The sequence below is a fragment of the Rhinolophus sinicus genome, linkage group LG17 (assembly GCF_036562045.2).
Source record: "Rhinolophus sinicus isolate RSC01 linkage group LG17, ASM3656204v1, whole genome shotgun sequence".
NCBI classification, from domain to species: domain Eukaryota; kingdom Metazoa; phylum Chordata; class Mammalia; order Chiroptera; family Rhinolophidae; genus Rhinolophus; species Rhinolophus sinicus.
The window spans coordinates 22895895-22909932 of record NC_133766.1 but is presented as its reverse complement, the minus strand read 5'-3'; the positions used below and the strand labels follow the sequence as shown (position 1 = coordinate 22909932).

The following is a 14038-nucleotide window of genomic DNA, read 5'->3' as shown; positions in this document are numbered from 1 at the left end:
ACTGTGGGTTGCGTCCTCCTATTCTTATTCCTGATCCTCTTCTCTCTTCTCTGTCTAGTACAGAGGCTGCTAAAGCTCAAATGCTCTCTCCCAGCCTTCCTCATTGTTCTGGGTGAACAGAATAGTCACAGAATAGCTGCTGTTCAGTAAGTTCAAGCATCTCTTAATATCACTGATTTTCTAGTCAGTTTCAAATTTTCTTGATCGTACTTCTTTCCACAGTTGGTTCATTTGAATCAGAATCATATTAAATTTGTTGTTTTTAACAATAATATATACTTTAAGCTCCAAATTTCTTTTTATGAGAGAAAAACAAATTCCTATTTGTTTAAGCTGGCCTTACTAGAGTTTTATGTTCCTTGCCTCCAAACTGTAATACCGTATGCAATTTCTAAAAATTAAAACTTATTTTCTCTCATTAGCAAATTAACACACACTACTTATAGAAATATTAAAAAATATAGAAAAGAACTTAAAAAAAGAAAATCAGAGTCCCATCACTGAAGTACTGGTAACATTTTGACATGTTTTCTTCCAGTGTTTTTTGTACAGTTGTGATAACAGTCCTAACAAATTTGTGTCTTTTTTTGTCTATCATTACAAAAATGCATTGTAGGAATGATGAAAATATTCTAAAATTGATTGTGGTGATTGTTGTACAACTGTATGAATATACCAAAAATCATCGAATTGTATGTACACTTTAAATAGGTGAATTGTATAACATGTGAATTATATTTCAATAAGGCTGTTATAAAAATTTTTTAAATAAGCATTTTCTTTTATGATAAACTTAATATTTTTAATTATTGCAGAATCAAAGGCTATACTTCAATTTACTAAACTATTCCCCAACTGTTGGATATTTGTGTTGTTTCCACATTTGGCTACCATAAAAATTGCTGCAGTCAACCTCTTAGTACTTACAACTTCTCTGTATCTAAAATTAGCTCCTCCCAGAAGTAGAATTATGTGCCAAAGTGTAAGATTGCTTAAACATTTATTGAGCATTTCTTGGGGGCTTACTATCAGTCAGTATACCTGACTGATAGTAAGTACTAAGTACTTTGCATGCATTATTTCTTCAAATTCTTCATGACCCTAACAGATCTATTTTATCACTACTTTTAGAAGTTGAAACTGAAGCTAGGAGAAGAGAACTGTCTCACCCAAGGTCACAGAGCCGATATACAGAGGAGTCAGGTACCTACCCAGGTTTGTCTGCTTCCAAAGGCCATGGTCATTACATTCCCTCATCAGGCCTTATTTTTTTCAAACCTTGCTAAGTTTCAGTGCTGCAAATGCTATCATGTTCTAAATGGTTTTCTTTTGTTGCTGATGATGGATATATCCTTGAGTTTGCTGAATCAGACACACTCTTTGTTTGTTTATTACCTGTTGTGGCCTTTCCCATAGTTGACTATACAATTTGAAGCGTGAATAAAATGTGATCAATGGTTTGTCACTATTGTTAAAAAGAAAAACACGCAGTTTCCTTATTAGAAGTGCGCTCTAACGTGGAAACACCTTTAATGATGACCAGCAGGACTCGGAGAATTCCCTACGATCCAGCTCTCTGACACAAGTGCCTGGTTCTCCCCGTCATTCCTCCCACCTGGCTGAGCCTGGCGACAGACCCTCACTGCACGGGAAGACTCCCTGGGCACGGGGCTGGCCCTCCGCCTTCAGGGAGTCCTTCTTTCTTAAAGCAGGAGGGCTTGGAGCAATCATTGCTCTGCTCCTAAAGCACTTAGCTAAAGAGCGACTTCTTTTCCACAGTTATGTAGACAAACACCACAATGATAAAGATGCCGAACACAGCCAGCTTCAAGGCCACTGGAAACCTTTCTGGGTTCTCACTCCCAACACTCCTGTTTACTGCGCAGCAGTCTTTATCTTCGGTATTGCTACCTGTTTTGAATCTGGTGTTTGGTGCTCTTGAGGCAGACCTGTGAAAACATTAGTGGCTCTTAGGATTGTATACATCTAGGCGCTGAGCACACCCTGAAAGTGTGTGGGCCTTGGGGTGCAAGGAAGCAACACCAGTGGGGCTTTAGGGAGCATCCCTCTATTACTGAAAACCTATGCTAATTTCAACAGGGTATCAGGAGGATGTGAGCTTGAGAAAATCCCACCAAGCATTTTCTTATTACCCACTTGTGCGACGTCTTTGAATGCTGGCACAAGGCCTGACTCAGGGCCTTGCAGGTCCCTTGGTCTCACTGAGGATTCGTAAGAGTGGATGGGGCATCAGTATACAAGCCCTCTTCTTTCTTTCTTCACAGGTATAAACTCCACATTTCAGGTTGGAGAAGGGAAGGGCTTTTGAAATCTGCTTACTTTGCATTTAAAAGGGCAAGAGGAGACTTTCCGAAGGATCTTCTTTTAGAGAGAGTCTTATGTTCCCATTAGTCTAATCCTGAAAATTGGCTGAGAAAAGCTAATTCTGAAAAAAGTTTATTCAGAAGTTAGGGAACTTTCCAAAAAGCTTTACTTTCTCACTAATAAAATGGCCTGTTTTGAGCATTTATTTCCACTACCTTCTTTTTTTCCCCCCTCCATTTTCCAAGACACAAATAGGAATATGTCTCCAAATGACTACAGATCAGGGATCTTGGGTTCTGGTCTCAGTTCATGGTGACTTTTGGCATCCCCCTCAATCTCTCTGGCTTGTTTTTATCTTTACACATAAGTGATAAACTAGAGATTATGTAAATCCCTTTCAGCTTTGAAATTATGAGTCATTACAAATCTTCTTTCTTTACAGATTCTCTTTTAGACTCAAACCGTTCACAAAAATCAGAATAAGAAATTTTTTTCCAGGAGTTACATAGTCAGTAATATCTCTTCATGTGCTAAATATTACCTTGTCTTCTTAGAACACTTATAATCCACACAGTAGATATCTGGGGCTTTTGGTTTAGTTCTGGAAGCCTTGGGTCTCTAATGGAAAGGAAGAAAATATCAAGAATTAATTTATGAAGAAGATAATATCAAATTATCAAAAAGAGGCCTCATGGTACAGTTTCTAATGTCTTATACAAAGGACCTTATTTTTCATTCTAGAAAAAATCATATAAGCTGAGGACTGATAAGGAGCTTAGTACATCAGGTAGTCAGTACTTCATAACACAAACTTTGTTTGTCTTTATTTGATATTAGCAAAAACCTCCAAGTTCTGTGGAGTAATATTGCACCTCAATGACTCACACATGAACACTAAACACACCAGTGATGCAACCAGCATTCTGTGCTTAAATATCATTTCCCTATTTTGCTCTTTTTGTACTTTTATTGCTTGGAACTTTTTTTTATGAACATGTGTCTTTTTTATATGAAGAATAAAGTTATTTTAAAAAATCAAGTCGGCTCTGAACAATAACCAGAAAATAATTTAGGAAAATGAAAATGTTCAGTATGAGGGACAATCATGCTTTCGTTTTTTCTTTTTCCAAACATTTCTTTCATGTTGTTTTTTTCTAAAAAGTGAAAAGGCATAGCTCCCTCTGCCTTTGTTTCCTCTCTGTGAAATAAAGCTATAAAGATTAAGTGGCTTAATCCATGCAAAATAATTAACACATCTCTTGGCATATAGGAAGCACTTAATAAATGTTATAATGATTATAATACTGATAATTACTGTTAATTTTGTGTTGCTGTTTTTCCTTATATGCCTGGTTTTCCTTGATTGTCTATTCTTATTTAATATTCAGGCCTTATCATCCTCAAGTGTCCCTAATGTCCAGAAATGTGAAGATGTGGTGTCAGGTGACATTGCTAACTACCATTTATTGAGTTCCAGGCCCCACTGACCCATTAACTCACTGAGGCCTCCTAGACCACCCTACCCTCATCTGGTGGCACTATCATTGTTTTGTTTTGGATATGATGAGTCTTGAGGCATAGAAAGTTTAAGTAACCAGCCTAAGGTCAGTATCATCAATGGAGCTACGTGCTGGAACCGCTACACTAGACTCCTCTCTACCTTTCAGTTTCTAAAATAATTTCCATCCTGCAAGAAGTCTTCTTCATTACTCTCATTCACTCAGATCAGTTGTGTGGTCTGTATTTCTTTAGCCCGAATACACACATTCTGTATTTTATTTATTCATTCAACAAACATTTGTAGTGTGCTGTTGAGTGCTAAGCCCTATGCAACTGTGAGGATTTCTGAAGGGACCATCACACCATCCCTGCCCTAAAGAGCTCACCACTGAGCATGGTTATTTGTAAGTATTCTGCCCTGACTTCCTTCATCCCTAATCAGACCATCTGCTGTTGGATCTCATAGAGCTGTATTCTACCACCCGAGATCATTGGTTAACGTGGCATCTACTAGATGAAAGAGGGGTTGGGGGATGGGAGAGAAGGGCTCCAAGACCCCTGAACATGAAAGGAGCTTTCTGACACCTACCGTGCTGCCAGAGGCCTCACTATACAGTAGGCTATGAACAAGGGAGTCAGGAAGTGGAGAGTTCTCCAAAATATGAGAGGAAGATGGGACTCACCTCTGATAGGCAAAGGACTAATCAACACCAGGACAGAATAAGAACCAGAAGAAAAGTCAAAAGGAGATATTTTGCCAGCAGTACTGAGATAGTTGGGACTAGGGTGTAATGGAAGGTGGGACATGAGACACATGGGCACTCATGTGAGTCCTAGTTACCAGGATAAAGGACAGCCTTGGATGGCCTTAGCAACTGTGTTGTCAGAATACTCCAACAGAGCACATAACCCTAGTGAGTCTGGAATATCACCTACAGGGTGAGCTGTGTCAGCAGGTCTGATGGTCTCAGACAAAGATGGGTGGGGAGAGCATGGCCTGCTGTATGTTCATTTACTGCCGGTCATCCCCCGTCCCAGGAAAGGCCACCAATGATGAAAGAGCTTTGGTCTCCACCCCTCTTCCTGTACTCCCTACCCCACCTTCTTAAAGAAGATGTTCTCAACAGCAGTTTAGTGATGGTGGGACGCTGTGCATGACACAAGAGCACCAAGGGAGCACCACTCCCAGTGTAGACATTGAAGATGTACAAACCACTACAACAATTTCCTGGAAGAGGGAAGCAAAGGCCCTTGAGGAAAAAGGACTTTAAAAATTCTCACTAAGAGGGCCGGCCGGGTGGCTCAGGCGGTTGGAGCTCCGTGCTCCTAACACCAAAGGCTGCCAGGTCAATTCCCACATGGGCCAGTGGGCTCTCAATCACAAGGTTGCTGGTTCGATTCCTCAACTCCAGCAAGGGATGGCGGGCTCCGCCTCCTGCAACTAAGATTGGAAGGACAACAACTTGACTTGAAAAAAGTTCTGGAAGTACAGACTGTTCCCTAATAAAGTCCTGTTCCCCTTCCCCAATAAAATCTTAAAAAAAAAAATTCTCACTAAGACACAACCAAGATGGCGCAGCAGTAGGTAAGTGCTGTGTTTACTTTCTCTCACAACCACATCAAAATTACAACTAGGTTGTAGCCCTCCAATGTGCAGGACCAGTCTAATTTATGGTTTTTCAGTCTCCTCACAGTGGCTAATGGTTAGGGCAGATAAGGGAAGAATTTGAGAGGCCTCCAGGAGGTGCTCCCCATAGATTGTGTTGGACGTGCAAGAATGCAGAGACCCCGTTACCTGTCTCTAACTGCCTGACTTATTTCTCCTGAGAGATGTGATCCCCATAAATCTCTGTGGGAAGTTGAGGAACGGGAGGTCTCCTCTTCTGTATCTGCTTCAAGCTGAGAAGGGGGTAGAGCTGTCCCTACCCAATAGGGATTCATGAAACTCTCGCCCTATCTAATGTTAAATAAAAAGAGGAGTCTCATATCTGCCTTGGTTGGGGTGCACTGGAAGCCTTGCTGGGACATCATGCGTATCCTGAAGGCCCCTAGATGAGGACAGACAGACGTTAGTTAATAAATTAAAAACGCTGGCTCCAGGAGTAGGACTTGAAGCCTAATTACGTTAACTTTACCCAGGGGTTAGGTATGGACTGGCCTGGAGGAGTATTAAGACCCATTTGGTTTCTGGGATGGCGTTTGTTTATCCAAGAGTTAGGTCTGGAATGGCTTGGGAGAATGTTAGGCTACAATGATTATATCTCACAGGCTTTTAAGTAGTTATTCGGCAAGGGTGAGAGACATTCTGTGATTTAGGCTAGGAGCAGTCTTTAGTTTAGGACTCAGAAACTGATTAAAAGAGTGATTAAAACCAGGGACTAAGGAGCTAAGAAACTAGGCAAAAGGAGACTTAAAATTTCTATAGAGAGGGAGGCTTAAAACTTTTATAGTGAGGGAGCTCTCCCATGTCATTTTCTTGACCTGGGAGTAGGCAAAGTTTTCTTAGGACACAGAAAACAATAACCATGAAATAGAAAATTGATAAATTAGATTTGATCAAAACTGAATGTGCTTCTTGATCTTCAAGAAACATCATTAAGTTAAAGAAAATGTTAGCCACAGTGTTTTAGAAACTATTTGCAAAACATACAGCTGGCAAAGATTTTATATCCAGAATACACAAGACTCCTTCAACTCAGTAATAAAATAGTGGGAAGAGATACATTATAAAAGATATACAAATGGCCAATACACTCACACACACACAAAACAACACTGAACATTACTTGTCATCAGGGAAACACAAATTAAAACCACAATGAAATACCATGACACGCCCACCAAAATGGTTAAGATGAAAAAGGCTGAAACCACAAATGTTGGTGAGGGTGTGGAGCAACAGAAATTCTCATACCCTGTTGGTGGAATGTGATGGTACGATCACTTTGGCTGTTTTCTATACAGCTCAACTATTTTAATCCTATAAATTGATCCAACAATTCCACCCCTAGGTGCAGTCGTGGGCCGCATAATGACATTTTGGTTAACAACAGACCACATATGACAGTGGTCCCATAAGAAAAAAAAAATTACAACTAATCTACAAAACAACCATTATTGAGAATCACCTAAAATCAAGCTGAACTGAAGCCTTTCAACTAAGGACGTGCAGAAGAAGCCACCTCCAGATTGGTAGGAAGGTCAGAGATGCAGAATGGGCTGGTCTCACACCCGTGTATGACCATTAAAGATCAGGAGGGATATTTTGGCTGTGAGGGTCCCCCCATCCCTTAGAGGAGTGGGAGATCCCAGCCCCACCCCAGCCCAGGGTTCCAGTGCCGGGGAGAGAAGTCCTCCTAATTTTTGGTTGTGAAAACCAGCGGAGATTGTGACTGAGATTGAGTGCAGTTGCACTCACAGGCGCTCCTCTTAAAGGGACCATGCGTGCGGACTTACCCACCAATGGAATGACTCTTTCTGAGTTCCAGCACTGGAGCAGCAGCTGGAGAGGTGGCAAGGACATATGGTGGGGAACTGAGTTGCTTGGCTTGGGACGGGGGCTGGAGAGGGGGTTTTCTCCTGGACGTGGGAACCAGTGGAGACTGATGCTTCTTTGTTGAGCCCTCCCCTTTCCCGGCATGCCAGCACAAACAGCCACCATGTCTGAGTCTCTGCTATTTGCCACACCCTGGTGATTTGAAGCTGTCCTGTCCAACTTTCAGGTACACCCAGGCTGCTTTCAGTGGCTTTTTCATGCAGATCACCTGCTTTGGCTCAAGCTGCAGACTTTCCTAGGGTCTCTCAAAGGTTTGCAGAACGCAGACAAGCAGCATCTGGCTTGAGCATGTCCTGTACCTCTGGCTGAGCAGCCCTAAGCACAGCACTAGCGGCAGCTGGCCTTGGTCTCTCAAGGTGTTTTCAAGCACAGCACGGGTGGCAGCCATCTGCAGATTTCTTTGTGGCTCCTGCTGGGTGGCCCTGGCTGTGGCTGGGGTAGACCTACAGTGGATCCCCTCCAATGTGGTCCTGGGGGTGATGCCCCCATTGGCCAGCTTCAAAACGAGCTGGAGCATCACCCAGCTGTCTCCAAGTACCACACACTCATGGGGTGGATTGGGCAGACACCAGAGTCCTCTGAGGCAGATCCTGCTCCATAGGCTCAGCCCTTGCACAACAACTCTTCCACTGTAGTCAAGGCCAGTCCTCACAACCAGTGAGCCCAAGGGTCAGTCCCTCACACTGATGTACAATTATCAACCAAGGCTCAACTACAAGAGGAGGGCACACACAACCCACACAAGGGACACACCTGGAGCACATGGCTCAGGTGACCAGAAAGACTGCACCACTGAACCCCAGAGCACACCTACCACATAAGGCCACTCTACTAAGACCAGAAGACATAGCAGCCCTACCTAATACATAGAAACAAACACAGGGAGGCAACCAAAATGGGGAGACAAAGAAACATGTCCCAAATAAAATAACAGAACAAAGCTCCAGAAAAAGAACTAAGCAAAATGGAGATAAGCAATCTATCAGATGCAGAGTTCTAAACACTGGTTATAAGAATGCTCAGTGATCTCAGGGAGAACTTCAACAGAGAGATAGGAAGCACGACAATGGAGATGGAAACCGTGAAAAAGAACCAGTCAGAAATAAAGGATACAATAATGGAAATGAAGACTATATTACAGGAAATCAACAGTAGCTTAGATGAAGCACAGGACCCAACCAGCGATATAGAAGATATGGTAGCAGAAAACACCTAACCAGAACAGCAAAAAGAATCCAAAAAATTGAGGACAGTTGAAGGGGCTTCCCGGACAATATCAAGCATACCAACATTTGCATTATAGGGGTACCAGAAGGAGAAGAGAGAAAGGAATTGAAAACATATTTGAAGAAATAATGACAGAAAACTTCCCTAACTTGGTGAAGGAAATAGACATACAAGCCCAGGAAGCACAAAGAGTCCCAAATAAGTTAAACCCAAATAGGCCAACACCAAGACACATCATAATTAAAATGCCTGTGGGGACAGAGCCAGGAGTGCAGTTTCCAGGCTCTCGGCCTCACGTGGAAAGGTGCTGGCTCAGGTAGTAAATGGCCATCAACTGTGATTGGATGGCCATCAGCTGTGGCTAGTTGGCCGTCAGCTGTAACCAGTGAGCCATTGGCCACTAATATAACTGCCATGGCTAAGCTAGCAGAGAATGGGGGCTAGCAAGAAGATGGTGGCTGAGCTAGCAAGAGCAGATTGCAGTTAGCAAGTCGGGTTGGTTGTTTGGCAGAGTAGTGGATGTAAGGTTGAGGATTGAGTGGCTCTTGCTTCCTGTGTCTCCAACCCAGCCACCAGCGAGACTACAGAGATATGACTCTCCTATCTATGGCTCCGTGGTGGTCCTTTTTGTCCTATGTTCTTATGTGGGGAATGGGACCAGAGACCCCCACATGACACCCTGCACGACAATGCCAACGGTTAAATACAGAGAGAATCTTAAAAGCAGCAAGAGAAAGCAGTTAGTTCCCTACAAGGGAACCCCCATAAGACTGTCAGCTGATTTCTCAACAGAAACTTTGCAGGCAAGAAGAGAGTGGCAGGAAATATTCCAAGTAATGAAAAACAATGATATACAACCAAGATTGCTCTACCCAGAAAGGTTGTCATTTAGAATTGAAGGACAGATAAGGAGCTTCCCAGATAAGAAAAAGCTGAAGAAGTTCATTACCACCAAACTAGTATTACAAGGAATCTTAGAGGGACTTCTTTAAGATGGGAGGGAAGTTAAGGATGGGTGAAAGGGGAAGGGATTAAGAAGTACAATTGGGGCGGATGGGTGACTCAGTTGGTAGAGCGCGAGCTCTGGGCAAAGGGTCTGCTGTGCCGGTTCGATTCCCACATGGGCCCTCTGCACCTAGAATGTGCCCTCTGCACCTAGAATGTGCCCTCTGCACCTAGAATGAAGTCAATGAGCTGCCGCTCAGCTCCCGGGTGGCCAGGTGGCTCATTTGGTTGGAGTGCAGGCTCTCAACCACAAGGTTGCCAGTTCGACTCCTCGACTCCCACAAGGGATGGTGGTCTGCACCCCCTGCAACTAATCACGGCAACTGGACCTGGAGCTGAGCTGCGCCCTCCACTGCTACGATTGAAGGGACAACAGCTTGGCTTGGGAGGAGTCCTGGAGGTGCACACTGTTCCCCAGTGAAATCCTGTTCCCCTTCCCCAATAAAATCTTTAAAAAAAGTACAAATTGGTTGTTATACAGTAGTCATGGGGAAGTAGGGTATAGCATAAGGAATATGGTCAATATTATTGTAATAACTAGGTATGGTGCCAAATAGGTACTAGATCTATCAGGGTGATAGATGGAATGGGGTTGGGGGCAGGGTGAAAAAGCTGAAGGCATTAAGAAATATAAATTGGTAATTAATACAGCATGGGGGTATATAATCAACAATGTTGTAAAGATCATGTAAGGTGGTACCAGAAGGGCACTGGACTTATCAGGGGGATCACGTCATAGACTGTGCAGATGCCTGACCAACGCGCTATACACCTGAAGCTGAAGTAGAATAATATTGAGTGTCAACTATTACTAAATATATACGTATATATAGTCATGGAGTGTGGAGCACAACATACGGAAGAGAGTCGATGGTATTGTAACAGCTGTATAAGATGTCAGAGGGGTAGCAGATTGGGGGGTGAGTTATCACTTTATGAGGGGTTTAAATGTCTAACTAGTACGTTGCTTTGTGCACCTGAAACTAATTTTTTAAAAAATCTAAAAAACTTCTCACCAAGGTGTCACATGGGCTAGTGGTGGTCTGCTCACTAAGAGATACTTAAAACTAGTTCCAAAAATGTTAGAAAAAATTTTTATAAGCACATCCTTTTTTAAAAATCTTTTTAATTACAGAAAGTTTTAAACATACATAAAAGCAGACAATGGTATAATGAACCTCCATGTACCAGTTACATGCAACTTCTTTTTAATTCTCTTAAATTTAAAAATAGAAATTTTAAATAAAGCATTTGGGGTAGAAGTCTGTTGTGAAATCAAATTATAGGATTTCATGGCTCTTAGGCAAACAAATACTCTCTCCCCTCTCTTTCCTCCTGCCATAGGAGGTTTAGGTCTTTGATTTCCTTTTCTTTTATAATATATTTCCTTTACTATCATTCAAATGTAGAGTTCTACAGTATGTAAAATGTGAACGGTTTGATTTTCAAAAAAAGGAGTAATTATGGCCTATCAACTTGACTGTGCCATCATCAATAAATATAATAATTATAAAAACTATATAACAGGGAAAAGGGATAGTGAGTAATATTAAAGACAGGAAGCAGCATAGAATTGCACATACACAGTGGCAGCAGCTGTGTGAAAACATGCTGTATATGCACATTAACAAAAACTAGAGGGAAATCAAAGACTAAAATTAGTTTTTGTGTCAGGTGGCATTGTGGGGACAGGGCCCCAGAAAGCAGTTTCCAGGCTCTCGGCCTCACATAGACAGGTGCTGGCTCAGGTAGTAAATGGCCATCAATGTGATTGGATGGCCATCAGCTGTGGCTAGTTGGCCGTCAGCTGTAACCAGTGAGCCATTTGCCACTAATATAACTGCTGTGGCTACGCTAGCAGGAAATGGGGGCTAGCAAGAAGATGGTGGCTGGGCTGGCAAGTGTGGATGGCGGTTTGCGGACAGTGTGAACCCAGCCTCCAGTGAGACCATAGTGGTATGCCTCCCCTACCTATGGCTCCGTGGGTGTTCCTTTTTCGCCTCACCATATCCTGCGTTCTTGTATGGGGAGCGGGAGCAGAGACCCCGCAGGGTCTCCCGCATGACAGGCATGTTTGTAGTTGATTTATTTTTCATCTTTAGAACATTCCTTTAATGCGGTTATGGTTTTCACTATAAACACCATATACAATGGAATGTAAAAATGTTGGTGTTGATTAAAACCCATGGCTTAGTGATGGTAAGTGGCACCATGGAGAAATGTAGTATCTTTGCTCCTTTCTCTCTATTCCCAGAGCTAGAATTTGCAAAGACGGCTGTTTGGACAAAGCATTCACAACTGAGAGTGGGGAACGCGTGGTCTCCTCTACTTCATCCACTTCACTGCACCCCTAGCATTGAAGTCAGAAAATTACACTCAGCTAATTTTACTAATCACAGCCATATTTAAAAATGTAATAATTCCGAGAGATGGCAATATAATGAGTGTCTCATTACAATACTAGCCAACATGTATAGGAGGTTGGACAATTAAGTTTGCAAACTCATCCTAGAAAAAGTGCTCCACACCTCATTGCTGAATTTCACTGTGGTCACCTTCAAAGTGCTCCCCTTGGGAAGCTATGCACTGACGCCAGTGCCTAGTCCACCCTTCAAAACAATTTTGGAACTCTTTTTCTGGAATGGCCATCAGAGCTGTCATCGTATTACCCTCGATGTCCTGAATGTCATCAAAATATCTTCCTTTCAATATTTCCTTTATCTTTGGGTAAAGAAAGAAGTCACTGGGGGCCAGGTCAGGTGAGTAGGGAGGGTGTTCTAATACAGTTACATGTTTGCTGGCTAAAAACTCCCTCACAGACAGTGCCGTGTGGGCTGGTATATTGTCGTGATGCAAGAGCCATGAATTGTTGGCGAAAAGTTCAGGTCGTTTTTGTCTTTTTCACACAGCCTTTTCAGCACTTCCAAACAGTAAACTTAGTTAACTGTCCAGTTAGTACAAATTCGTAATGAATAATCCCTCTGATATCAAAATAGGTTAGCAACGTCATTGAACAAGTTCACGAACATAATTGTCAGACCTCGTAGAGCATTTCCTGTGTACCAGGTACCCTTCTCTAAGCATTTGACATGAATAAAATAATTTGATCTTCAATACCACCCTATCAGGAAGGTGCTTTTATTGTGCCTATTTTATGGATGAGAAAACTGAGGCATGGCAAGTTTAAGGAGCTTGCCCACTTTCATACAGCTGTTGAGATGGTGGAGCCAGGAGTCCCTGGCAGTAAAGCCTCTGAGTCCCTGATCATAATCACCAAGCTGCACTGCAGAATGACAGTACTGCTTTGCTCGAAATGCATTAGAATACCACACTGTGAATGTCTATTGTCTTGGGCATTCAACATGCTTCATTTCATTTAATCTTTGTATGTTTCTCCAAAATAAGACCGTGTCTTATATTAAGTTTTGCTCCAAAAGACGTATTAGGGTTTATGTTCAAGGGATGTCATCCTGAAAAATCATGCTAGGGCTTATTTTCCGGTTAGGTCTTATTTTCAGGGAAACATGGTAACAGCTCTAGGAGTTAACCATTATAGTCACCATTTTATAGATGAGAAAACAGAGGATTACAGAGCTAAAGTATTTGCCCCAGGTCACACAATTAATAAAAGGCAGAGCTATAATTTAAGCCCAAATATTCTGGCTTCAGTGAGTATGGTTTTTGTTTTGTAATATTTCTATTGAGGGAATTCATTGAAAATATATAAAAAATATTTCATGGGGCCGGCCTGGTGGCTCAGACGGTTAGAGATCCATGCCCCTAACTCCGAAGGCTGCCGGTTCGATTCCCACATGGGCCAGTGGGCTCTCAACCACAAGGTTGCCAGTTCAATTCCTCGAGTCCCGGAAGGGATGGTGGGCAGCGCCCCCTGCAACTAAGATTGAATACAGCACCTTGAGCTGAGCTGCCGCTGAGCTCCCGGATGGCTCAGTTGATTGGAGTACCTCCTCTCAATCAGAAGGTTGCCAGTTCGAGTCCCACAAGGGATGGTGTGCTGTGCCCCCTGCAATTATCAGTGGCAACTGGACCTGGAGCTAAGCTGCGCCCTCCACAACTAAGACTGAAAGGACAACAACTTGAAGCTGAACGGCACCCTCCACAACTAAGATTGAAAGGACAACAAGTTGACTTGGAAAAAAGGCCTGGAAAAACACTCTGTTCCCCAATAAAGTCCTGTTCCCCTCCACCAATGAAATCTTTTAAAAAAATTTCATTAATTAATAAGTTATCAAATCATTAGTTAATTTCCTGTGGAAGTAACAATTGTAACAATTGTAGCCATCAGATGTCTTCTTGAATATTTCAGATGAATTGACTTTTAAAGATTTTTTCCAGGTAGACTATTTTGTGCTAATTCTTATTGCCTACCTATGAATCACATTGAATCTAAGAGTGAATTGTGTA

General features: G+C 42.4%; 1 protein-coding gene across 1 annotated transcript in view; it reads right to left on the bottom strand.

The window, feature by feature from the left end:
• Positions 1-1206: 1206 nt before the first annotated feature.
• LEMD1 (LEM domain containing 1) overlaps positions 1207-14038 on the bottom strand; it is a 33722-nt gene continuing 20890 nt past the window's right edge. The window contains exons 4-5 of the mRNA XM_074322282.1: positions 2867-2943; positions 1207-1949 (exon numbers count right to left, since the gene is read on the bottom strand). Of these exons, the coding sequence (XP_074178383.1) occupies positions 1751-1949; positions 2867-2943 (276 nt within the window). The 3' untranslated portion in view covers positions 1207-1750. The remainder of the gene's footprint in view (positions 1950-2866; positions 2944-14038) is intronic.